This window comes from Ahaetulla prasina, chromosome 5, assembly GCF_028640845.1.
Source record: "Ahaetulla prasina isolate Xishuangbanna chromosome 5, ASM2864084v1, whole genome shotgun sequence".
NCBI lineage: Eukaryota > Metazoa > Chordata > Lepidosauria > Squamata > Colubridae > Ahaetulla > Ahaetulla prasina.
In genome coordinates, this window is record NC_080543.1 from 117484296 (window position 1) to 117496924 (window position 12629).

Below are 12629 nucleotides of genomic sequence, written 5' to 3' on the forward strand. Positions count from 1 at the left end.
TTCAATTCATTCCCTCAAGAGGGTAAGGAAGAAAGTCACCACTTCCTATAAAGATAACTTTAAAGTAGCATTTTCATCAGGGAGACCTGAAGCTGTCACACAGTGGCTGACACAGAACCCTACCTTGGGAAGCATCCCCGCCCCATATTCCATTCCTCCCCATCATACAGTGTGAAAACAGTAAGGTTGGTTTTGCCTGGCCAGAGAAGGATACCGTCTCATTTTTTCCAGGAAGAAAAAGACATAAAAACAAGAACAAGACATCAGTAAGACTGTTTGTAGTATTGTCTCTTGTGGGAAAAAGGGGAACTTATAGGGTCTCTCCCCCCCACCATTGCCAGCAGAAAGTGTCTTAAGCTGTTACAAATCATTCTTAGGTTGTCTCTTGCTAGGGCAAATGGGAAAGGAGTATTTTTGTGTGTGTGCATGTGTGAGAGAGCGACAGAGACACAGAGAGAGATGGGGGAGAGGGAGAGAGAGAGAGAAGGAGGGAGGGAGAGGGAAAGGAAGAGAGAGAGAGGCGGGGAGAGAAGGAGGGAGAGGGAGATATCCCTGAAAAACATTCTACTTTTCCTATTCAGTTTTTCAAACATTCCTTCCCCCATAAGTATAGGAGCTTTGATATAAATTCCCTTGTCCCCCTCACCCCCAAAAATCTATTTAAATTCCTACTTTCTTTGGTTCTGGGCTCATATCTCCCCCCCACAAAGATGAAATAATTTCAGCAGAGCCCAAATAAAGAATTTTGGAAATTTAGCTCATCCTAAAGGAAGTTGTTGGTGTCTTCCCTTCCCTGTCTTTCTTGCTTTTTTTTTTTTTTTGCCATTGTTCTACAGAGGTTTCTTGGGTCCTGTTCTAATTTTCCACTTGATTCCTCCATTTCTTTTTAGGAGAAAAAAAAATAGCATTTTCCAGTTTTTTCCAGTATTTTTCTCTTTTCAAGCTCTTTGAGAGAAAAAATAATAACCTAAATCCTCCAGTCAGGTGCAGAAAGCAGACCAATATATTGTGTCACCTTCTAATAAGGATTTAAAAAGAAAAAGAAAAATGCAGGGAAAGGATATATTCACCAATTCTTGAGGAGGCGGGACAGAGGCACCAGGCACTATTAGAAATGATCAGGAAGTGTTGCAGCTGAAGGTTGGGAAATGCTTATTAAAGTGAATTTGTATGAATTCAGCACTTCCTGGTTTTATTTCTTTGACTCTGGAGCCACAAACCAGATTAGGCTGCGCATTCCTTCACCTTCGCCTTTCCTATATGCTGGCTAGCAGGATGTGAAGTTCACTAGTAGAGCCGAGCTGACACAAAATTATTGGATGGAACGCCTTTGAACTAGCAGCGAGTCCAGCCTCTGTTGGGAAATCGTGTAAAACAGGAGCCCTTGGACGAGACGAGGAGTACAGCTTGCTTTGACTACAAAATGATTTTAAGGACAGAGGTTCTTTGCATCAGATGCAACTGGTTCTTTGCTTGGCTATGCATTGGGGAAGAGAAAGGTGGGGGGTTAATACATTTTTAATGTTTAAAGAACATGCATGAACAATTCATTTACTCGCCTTCCCTTGATACACACACACACATCTCTAAATAGCATTCTCGCCAGCCAATGAAAAAAGTGTTTTGCTCAGCTCTGCTTTTTTGAAATGCCAGGAAAGGAGAGAAGAGAAGAGAGAGAGACACACACACAAAATCCAGTTTAAAACCAAAGTGAATTGTGAAGATGTCAAAAGTTACACTTTCCCAGTGATTGATAGATCTTTCGCCACTGGTAGTAAGGGGGAGGAAGAGGCGAAGCCATTCTCCAACCTCTTCCTGTAACTTGTTCTCCATCCTTTAGGTAAAGACACCTAAGCTCATTCCCAAAGCAGAATAAAAGTGGGTATCAGGGTATTGCAACTTATACCACAGACTGTATTTTATTTTATTTTTTTGGCTAACTCAAGAGGGAAAGGAAATGGGTATTTGCCCTGCAAATGGGAAGGGAAATTGTTTCATTGATTCTCCTTCGGTTTATTGGTTGGTGGTAATTGCTTTTTAAATTTCAGCCGAAAAACTAAAAAAAAAAAAAATCCAGTTTGACCTTCTTGAATTTCTCCATGCACAATTCCAACAATGAGGAAATGAACAAATTCATAATAAAAATCAGAGTTAATTCTGCCATTCAATTCATTCCCTCAAGAGGGTAAGGAAGAAAGTCACCACTTCCTATAAAGATAACTTTAAAGTAGCATTTTCATCAGGGAGACCTGAAGCTGTCACACAGTGGCTGACACAGAACCCTACCTTGGGAAGCATCCCCGCCCCATATTCCATTCCTCCCCATCATACAGTGTGAAAACAGTAAGGTTGGTTTTGCCTGGCCAGAGAAGGATACCGTCTCATTTTTTCCAGGAAGAAAAAGACATAAAAACAAGAACAAGACATCAGTAAGACTGTTTGTAGTATTGTCTCTTGTGGGAAAAAGGGGAACTTATAGGGTCTCTCCCCCCCCCCACCATTGTCAGCAGAAAGTGTCTTAAGCTGTTACAAATCATTCTTAGGTTGTCTCTTGCTAGGGCAAATGGGAAAGGAGTATTTGTGTGTGTGTGTGTGCATGTGTGAGAGAGCAACAGAGACACAGAGAGAGATGGGGGAGAGGGAGAGAGAAGGAGGGAGGGAGAGGAAAAGGAAGAGAGAGAGAGGCGGGGAGAGAAGGAGGGAGAGGGAGATATCCCTGAAAAACATTCTACTTTTCCTATTCAGTTTTTCAAACATTCCTTCCCCCATAAGTATAGGAGCTTTGATATAAATTCCCTTGTCCCCCTCACCCCCAAAAATCTATTTAAATTCCTACTTTCTTTGGTTCTGGGCTCATATCTCCCCCCCACAAAGATGAAATAATTTCAGCAGAGCCCAAATAAAGAATTTTGGAAATGAGCCAGCTAGCTCATCCTAAAGGAAGTTGTTGGTGTCTTCCCTTCCCTGTCTTTCTTGCTTTTTTTTTTTTTGCCATTGTTCTACAGAGGTTTCTTGGGTCCTGTTCTAATTTCCCACTTGATTCCTCCATTTCTTTTTAGGAGAAAAAAAATAGCATTTTCCAGTTTTTTCCAGTATTTTTCTCTTTTCAAGCTCTTTGAGAGAAAAAATAATAACCTAAATCCTCCAGTCAGGTGCAGAAAGCAGACCAATATATTGTGTCACCTTCTAATAAGGATTTAAAAAGAAAAAGAAAAATGCAGGGAAAGGATATATTCACCAATTCTTGAGGAGGCGGGACAGAGGCACCAGGCACTATTAGAAATGATCAGGAAGTGTTGCAGCTGAAGGTTGGGAAATGCTTATTAAAAGTGAATTTGTATGAATTCAGCACTTCCTGGTTTTATTTCTTTGACTCTGGAGCCACAAACCAGATTAGGCTGCGCATTCCTTCACCTTCGCCTTTCCTATATGCTGGCTAGCAGGATGTGAAGTTCACTAGTAGAGCCGAGCTGACACAAAATTATTGGATGGAACGCTTTTGAACTAGCAGCGAGTCCAGTCTCTGATGGGAAATCGTGTAAAACAGGAGCCCTTGGACGAGACGAGGAGTACAGCTTGCTTTGACTACAAAATGATTTTAAGGACAGAGGTTCTTTGCATCAGATGCAACTGGTTCTTTGCTTGGCTATGCATTGGGGAAGAGAAAGGTGGGGGGTTAATACATTTTTAATGTTTAAAGAACATGCATGAACAATTCATTTACTCGCCTTCCCTTGATACACACACACACATCTCTAAATAGCATTCTCGCCAGCCAATGAAAAAAGTGTTTTGCTCAGCTCTGCTTTTTTGAAATGCCAGGAAAGGAGAGAAGAGAAGAGAGAGAGACACACACAGTATTGACACTTTAGAACTCGCCGCCGACATCAAGCTGGATGGGCCCCAAGCTGACTAGAGCAAAAACTAACCAAGCGGTTCATCCAAATCTACGCAAAGGAAGCTTCGCGCCAGCTACCCCGCCGCTGACTCGGATATAAAGTAGCTCTTCCGTACCGCCAGGCAAGCGAGGAACCTCTCTCGCTTTCCCCTTCCCCGCTAGAAGAGTCGGTCGGCAGAATCGGTGACAAAGCTACTGGGGCTCCGGGAAAGGGGGAGTCGTGGAGGACGGAGCAGGACACGATGGAGATGCAGAGGAAGTTTGATGGGTTGGGTTGGTTTCCGCATTGGGAATGTGGATCCTAGTAGTGGGGGAAAGAGTGTGCATTCCTCCGCTCGGCGCACTGGTCCCCCCCACCCCCACCTCTTTTTGCAGCGCGATTTGCTTCACAGGGAATCTCGCTCACCCTCTGCCACCTCACACCCTTTCTCCGGCTGCAGTTCCGCTGCCACTCACCCTGGCCGCCAGCTGCTGCTGCCCCGGAGCATCGCCCGACGTTTCTCTCCTCCCCTCCCCACCCCCACCCCACCCATTCCTCACAAGGCTTCCATCTGAGGATCCTCTCGGATCGATTCCCGGCAGGCAAGTCAAGCTGGGGCAGGCGGTTCAACCATTTCCGAACCCTTTCTTGGAACGCTCCGGCTGGGCGGATTGGAAGGGGCAAAGCCTGGATGCTTTTAGCTCTGGGTTGCCACCCGAAACCTTCGCGCCTTTCGTGCACCCAGTGCTAAGGAACTGACTCCGCAAAAGGGGTAAAAACGCAACAGCAACAGGAAAAAAAACAACAACAAAAACCCGAGAACGAGTCAGCCAGCCAGCCAGCCAGAAACGGCAGGAAGATGCCAAACGCGGTGTGAGAGAGACATTCTATCCTTGCAAAAGCGGGAGGGGAAGGAAGACGTGGAAAACGGTGCGCGGTCTAATTATCTCCGATCGCTCGTCGCTTGACTCCTGACACTAATTCGAGTCAAGCCCCGCCGGGATTCCGCAGGCGCACTCCTTTGCTGCTTTTCTCTCTCTCTCTCTCTCTCTTTTTCCTCTGGCGAATGAGCTCGGCTCCACACGCGACGCCTGCCGGAGTGGTCGAAGGAGCAAGGCAGGCGCAACTTTTCATTACGAAAGGGGGAAAAGGGGGAAGGCGCGTCGGGAAGAGATGGACGATCCAGGCTCCCATTTCTCCTTCTCAAACTTGCCTTGAATTGATCGCTTTCTTTCCCGCTCCTTTCTAATTCGCTCGCTCGCTCGCCTGGATTCTCCCTTCTCTCTCCACCTCTCTCTCTCCCCCCCCCCAACCCTTTCTCCAACATTCCCTCAGCAGATGGATTTTTGCCACTGCGGCTCAGCAGAGGGTGTCAGATCTTTCTGAGTACGCCAGGCTTGAAAGAGCACACAACCTCCCCTAACAACTCCTGCCTTCGAAGGAGCGGGTGAAGGAGTGAGGAAGTGAGTAAATTCATGAAAAGAAGGGGACGAAAAGGCGGAGAGCAGCAATGACGGAAAGACAGTAGAGAGACCGAGAGGCGAGAAGAGGCGGGGGAGAGAGAGAGAGAGAGAGACAGAGCGAACGAGCGAGCAAGAGAGAGAGAGAGACAGAGCGAAGGCAAGGGAGGAAAGCGGTGGACAGAAGCAAAACCGCAGCGATATGCAGAATTTTTGCAGCGCCATTGGTTCGGCAGCCCGCCGTGAGGCTGGGGCGTGATTTCAGCACCAAGGGGAACTGGACAGCACCCAAAGGGCTTCTTCCGGCCACCCGGCGTCGACCACAGCAGCAGCAGCAGCAGCGGCCAAGGCCGGCTTTGCGCGCGCGAGAGAGGAGGAGGAGGAGGAGGAGGAGGAGAGAGAGAGAGAGAGAGAGGCAAGGTCAGTTCGAAGCCAAGCCATGCGCCCGGCGAGCGATCTTCTCCCACCTCCGTCCCTCCAGCCCTGCCGCCACCCTCCTGCAGATGCAGCGGCCTCTCCCGCCGATTCCTAGCGAGACCGTCCCTTAAAGCCGAGGCAGCCGGAGATCGACTTTGCTGTGGTGGTCGTGGGGGGTGGGGTGGGGGTTGTTTTGGGGAAAGGGTGGGGGGGAGAGGAAGGAAGGGGAAAGCCACCGAAAGGGGAGTTGATGAAGCGGGAGGGGGGATTCAACTTTTCTCCTTCTTCTTCTTTTTTTCTTCTTCTTCTGTTTTCCCCTGTGTCTATCTGGAGACTTTGTGGATATGTTCGCTGACTGGAGTCCGGGCTGTTGTTGCAGTGTTTGTTGGGGGAGAGAGAGCTGAAAAAAAAAAGAAGAAGAAGAAGAAGAAGAGCAAGCCCCAGCCTCTCAACCTCTCCCCCTCACTGCATTCCTCTTTAGCCAAGACAATTGTGTGGGGTTTTTTTTTAAAAAAAATCTATTTTCCCTTTTTGCCTCCCGACACCGCCACCAAACCTTCCCTCTCCCCCTCCCCCCTCCTCATTTTTGACGATGGTTCGGACATTCCGTGCCTGGAAGGAACTTGACTGGGCTCCAGCTTGAGAAGAAGCCCCCCCCCTTTTTTTTTTTGGCTTGTAGTTTTTTTCCCCCCCTCTGTGCGTTTCATCTCGGGAATGACTCGCTGGGTGTAAAAATGCTGCTTTGGATTCTCTTGCTGGAGACGTCTCTTTGTTTGGCTGCCGGGAATGTTACGGGGGACGTTTGCAAAGAGAAGATCTGCTCGTGCCCCGAGATCGAAGGCGACTTGCACGTCGACTGCGAGAAGAAGGGCTTCACCAGCCTGCAACGTTTCTCGGCCCCCACTTCCCAGTTCTACCATTTGTTCCTGCACGGCAATTCCCTCACGCGCCTTTTCCCCAATGAGTTCGCTAACTTTTACAATGCAGTCAGCTTGCACATGGAAAACAACGGCTTGCACGAAATTGTGCCGGGAGCTTTCCTGGGGCTGCAGTTGGTGAAGAGGTTGCACATCAACAACAACAAGCTGAAATCTTTTCGCAAGCAGACTTTCTTGGGGCTGGATGATCTGGAATATCTCCAGGCTGATTTTAATTTATTGAGGGATATTGACCAAGGAGCCTTCCGGGACTTAAACAAGCTGGAGGTGCTGATTTTAAATGACAATCTGATCAGCATCTTACCTGCCAACGTGTTCCAGTATGTGCCGATTACCCATTTGGATCTACGAGGTAACCGCCTGAAAACCTTGCCTTACGAGGATGTTTTGGAACAGATCCCAGGCATTGCTGAGATCCTGCTGGAGGACAACCCTTGGGACTGTACCTGTGATCTCCTCTCCTTGAAAGAATGGCTGGAGAACATCCCCAAGAATGCTTTGATCGGTCGGGTGATTTGTGAAGCTCCCACCCGTTTGCAAGGGAAGGATTTAAATGAGACAACTGAACAGGAGTTGTGCAGAAAAACCCGGGTAGATTCCAGCCTGGCAGCTCCCCCTGCAGAAGAGGAGACTTGTGATCCTGGCCCCATTCCCACTCCTTTTAAGATCCATGGCAAGGAAGATTCTGCCACGGCAGGTTCTGCCCCTCATGGAGGTACCAAGATCCCGGTCAATTGGCAAATCAAATCCAGACCTACCGTGGCCAGTTCTATCCACACCATGAAAGGCAAGTCTTCCAGTAACACCCCTTGCCCTGCCACCTGCACTTGCCACCAGATTCCTGGGGGGTTCAAGGTAAACTGCAACGATGGCAACATCAGCAGCCTGATGGACCTGAAGCCTAAGCCATCCAATGTCCATGAACTCTTCCTGAGGGGCAACAAGATCCACACCATTCGCAAGTCCCATTTTGTGGATTATCAGAAACTCAACCTATTGGACTTGGGCAACAACAACATTGCCAGTATGGAGAACAATACTTTCAAAAACCTGCTGGAGCTGGTGTGGCTCTACATGGACAATAATTATTTAGACATACTGTCTCGAGAGAAGTTCAACGGTTTGCAAAACCTAGAGTACCTAAATATGGAATTTAATGTCATCCAACTCATCCAGCCAGGGACTTTTAATGCCATGCCTAAGCTGAGAGTACTAATTTTGAATAACAATCTTCTGAGGTCTCTCCCAGTTGATGTTTTTGCTGGAGTCTCTCTCTCTAAGCTCAGCATCCACAACAATTACTTCCTTTATCTGCCAGTGGCAGGAGTGCTGGATCAACTCACTTCCATTACTCAAATAGATCTGCATGACAACCCATGGGACTGCAAATGTCCAATTGTCCCTTTCAAACAGTGGGTCGAGATGCTGAGGCCAAAGGTGATGATGAGTGACTTAAGGTGTGAGACTCCAGAAGAGTTCTTTAAGGAAGACTTTGAATCTCTGTCCAATGAGGCCATTTGCCCTCAACTCAAAGTCATGCCCACTTTGACTTCCACCCATAAGAATAGCACTGGCTTGGCAGAGACTGGGACTCACTCTAATTCCTACTTGGAGACCAGCCGGGTCTCCATCTCAGTGCTGGTGCCTGGCCTTTTGTTGGTGTTTGTCACCTCTGCCTTCACGGTGGTTGGCATGCTTGTCTTCATCCTGAGGAACCGGAAACGCTCCAAAAGGAGGGATGCCAACTCTTCTGCCTCGGAGATCAACTCTTTACAGACAGTATGTGACTCCTCCTACTGGCACAATGGACCCTACAGTACAGATGGCGCCCATAGAGTGTATGACTGCGGCTCTCACTCCCTATCAGACTGAGACTACAAAATTTAAAGTTAAAAACAAAACAAAACATGTAACATCGTGTATGGGCAATCAGTTCAACTTCAGCAGCTAGCAACCTCAACTTCCCTTCGGTGGTTCAGAGCTTTCTTTTCCCAGATCTCAGTGCGTCCCCATCTTGTCCGCTGATGTGAATTAGACCACAGGAAGGGAATGGGGCTTAGCCCACTTAAAGCTACCTTCTGGTGAAATACACCTACCCTGCTCACCAAACCTGGTCCAGCACGATGAGTGGAGGCCTGCCTTTATTATTATTATTATTATTTTTAATTATTATGATTTGCCTAGCCTCAACCTGAGGTTGTGTAAACTCTACACTGTATAACCAGTGGGAAAGAAATAAAAGATCCAATCGAAAGGCCAAGATTGGCTTCCTATTGCAGCAAGAGAAAGAGTGTGAATACGCTCTCCTGCAGGTTGATGGTGGATTAATTGGCCCTTACGTGTGATGGGGAACAGAAGCTCTTGCTTGTGCCCTCCCCATTGAGAATAAGGCAGGAGAGAGTCCAGTTGCACGAAGGCATGAATGTAATTGTAAATAAATAAACTCTGATCTAGAACAAACCAACCCAAGTTGCTGCATGGTTCGCATGGATACAAAACCACCCAGGGACGCTTCAGCCCCCAAAAGGAAGCAGCGTCCGGTTCACCTCGTCCTCCCTCTTCCCTGATAAGTTCCATCGTATCAAAACTTTCTATATACAGATACGGTATATAATAAGAATAAAAAAGAAAAGTGCCATTTCGCCATTATTTTTGTGTGATTGCTAGGCAGTAGAGATCATCCATTTACTGTGGGGAAAAGAAAGAAAGAAAAACAAGGAAAAATGTAAAGGTTTTATTTAAGACATGTTTGCATGGTTTATACTCTCCTGGGTTTAGGTTTTTGCATTGGGGGGGGGATTTAATTTCATGGGGAATTTATTTTTTCCTTCTCTTTGGGGGAGGGAGGAGGGGATGAAGTTGCTTCTTCTGGTTCTTTTTCAAGCGTCTTTTGGAAACTGACATCTCCAGAATCCCTTTCCATCTGAATGTAAACCAAGTATCCTTGGGATATTTTTCTCTGTTGATCAATATGTTTTTTTTAATATATATATCTATATATCTATATCCATTCCTTGGATTTTGTCTCATTTTGGCTTTGGTTGTTTTTCTTTTTCTTTTTAAATAAAAAACAAAAACAGAACCAAACCAAACCAAACAAAACCGAAAGCCTGGAGCAGTTCAGCATGAGTAGTGAATGCCACTTGAATACTTAAGCTGGGGAGATGAATGAAAGAAGGTTTTTGTGCTCTTGTAAATCAGACTCTGGAGGAAAAATATATATATATATAATACTATCTGGAGAAAAAATATGAGCTGAAGTTAAAAAAAAAAAGCAAGCGAGACTTACTAATTCTATTCAAGGATTTTATAATGGCATATTTTTTCAGTATTAAAGTGAAACTGTTTTCAAGGCTTGGGTCATTCATTTTAATACACCCCCCCACCCTCATGTCACTTTTTAAAACTGCCACCAACTGGGGTTGTTTCATTTGAATGTATGTTGAGAGCGAAGTCTCTTTTATTTTCATTCCTTGTGATCTTAAAACTGTGTTGGGTTTCAGAAGTCAGTTGCTACTCCTGGCCTTGTGCTTGCCCTGAATGCAAATCCTTTGATTAATACTGGGAAATGCCTTCGGTGCCAAGAACTGCCGTGGTGGTTGCACAGTGCAGATAAACTAGAGAACTGGGATGGGAATTTGATTTCATCGACCAGGTCTTAAGATCCTTCTGATTAATGTGAGGATCTGACTTCGTTGGGCAGCGATTCTTTCAGGCAGGGTGATTGACAAGGGAGAATACTGGTGGTGATTGGGCTTCAGTATCTTTGAAAGAGAGGGAGGGAGAGAGAGAGAGGAAGGGAGGGAGGGAGAGAGAGAGTGGGAGGGAGAGAGAGAGAGAGAGAGACTGGAGGAAATAAAACCTCCCACTGAAAAGAACTAATTACTAATGGAATTTCCTAACCTCTCTCTCCCCCCTCCCCTCACCTTTTGGGCTTGAAATAAATTCCTCTTGCTTCTGCCTTCCCACTTCAGTACCATCTCCTTTCATTTGATTTGATTGATTGATTGATTTGCACAGTAGGCTGGCCCTTAACTAGAGAATCCATGCAGAGGCAGAGAGCACCCCGCAAATCAATTGCAGCTTCCGAAAACCGAAATCCCAGGAGAGAAATGGAGGCTTCTAGTCACGTTGCTTCTGGCTTTCTGCAGGCAGAGAAATCCTTTTTAAAAGAGGGAAAAGACTGGGAATGGGCGAACTAAGCTCAAACTTCAGAGGACAAATTGGGGTGGCAGGGCTAGTGAGGGGGGGGGAGGGGAGAGGAGGAGCCTGGGTAACTAAGGCAAATAAATACAATACAGGAGGATGGAGGGTCTCCTTTACTAGCCCAGGTGTTTTAAGAGGAGAAAGAGAAGGAGGAGAGGAAGGAATGACCAAATAAGGTACCCGAAACCAGTTGGTTAAAATTAAGGGAGGGGGAAAGGAAGCTGTAGCATAAAAGAACCTTTGTGGGATAGCAATGCTTTGTGAGTCAAGGATTGGGAGATTTCCTAAATCTTGTCTCGCTGGCTGTTTCATTCTTTTGGTATAACGTGGTGATGATGATATGATGATGATGATGTTGATGATGATGATGATACAATTCCCTGCTTCTCTGAACAAGCTATAGTTATTTAGAAAAGACCCTTCACCATTTTTTCCCCTTTACCTTCCGTAACCTTGTTTCATTTTTCCCCCCCAACCAGAATGTTATGAGAATAAATTATGGGGATAAAGTAAAGAAGGGAGAGAGAATAGTTATTTTAGCCTGAACTGTTTTCAATTTTAAAAGAAAATTGTGCTCATTCAATCAAATTAGTTTCAGGACCATCTGAGGACAAGCATTTTTATTCACAAGCAGATTATAAATGTACAGTTGGTTAAATCTGCCAAGAACTGACAGAAACAATCAAAATACAAGAGTTGTGGTTCGTTCATGCTACTTTATGAACACAGATCCTGTCTGAAATTTAACAAAATGTCAACGCCTTTTCACATTACAATAATACTTGATATTTCTTTCTTTTAAAAAAATTCAGATGAATTGAATTTGATTTGAATATTTTCTTTTTTCTTTTAGTGAAAAAAATAGAGACAGTGATTTATTGTTGCCATAGCATAGTATATTTTAAGTAAAAGAAGTAAATGAAATCCCCTTTTATGAAGTGGGAAGTACAGTTCTCAGAATGTATTCATCCTTAAATTGTACTTTAAAGTTCTTTTACTTTTTAGAAGGGAATTAAGCTTCACCTGAAGCAGAATTAATGGATCAGTAGCATGCAAAACAATATAAATATTTTAGATTTCTATCCTGTAAGGATCTTTGCATATCTGCTTCGGTATATTCATGGATTTTTATACATCATAAAAAGAAATAGATCCTTGCAAGGGATAATAGCAGTGAATGACTAATGGAGAGAGTTATTTCAATTTATCTCAGTCATATCTATTATTAAACTGCATAAATGTTTTATTCATCCTGACAAAGTGTAACTGCTTCCATAATATTTATGCAATTGGAAGCACAAATGCTTCCACTGTTGTGGCTTTATGTATGTAGCTATCAATACCCATGCATCCCTTTCTCTGTTTCAAATATTACGAAACACTGTGAGTTATAAAAGTGTGTGTTGGTGAAAGATGCTGCCTCCAATTGAATCAGCCTTCAATCCATCAAATGTAAAAGGGATTTCAATAATACCAGGTATGGTAGTTAGAGAAAAAGGAAGATGGCTTATTTGTGTATGTTATGGCTTGAGACAGATCATTTGCTAGGAGGCCAGGATAAGTCATAATTTGCTTTCTTGCTATAAGGACTATATGCTTGAATATATGTGAGCATCTTACATGGTTATTTATTAGAAAGTTGAATGGATTTTATATCATATCAGGCACTGGATAGAAGAAGGAAAAGAATTAGGTGCTCCCTTTTGAGACACGGTGTGCTATTCATTTTA

At 44.8% G+C, this 12629-nt stretch overlaps 1 protein-coding gene across 1 annotated transcript; it reads left to right on the forward strand.

Annotated features, from left to right (window-relative positions):
* The first annotated feature begins 5976 nt into the window (after window positions 1-5976).
* Window positions 5977-10265, forward strand: SLITRK1 (SLIT and NTRK like family member 1). The gene has a single exon (XM_058184954.1). It carries the CDS (start codon window positions 6490-6492, stop codon window positions 8563-8565), a length of 2076 nt encoding a protein of 691 aa, XP_058040937.1. The 5' UTR covers window positions 5977-6489; the 3' UTR covers window positions 8566-10265.
* Window positions 10266-12629: the final 2364 nt, after the last annotated feature.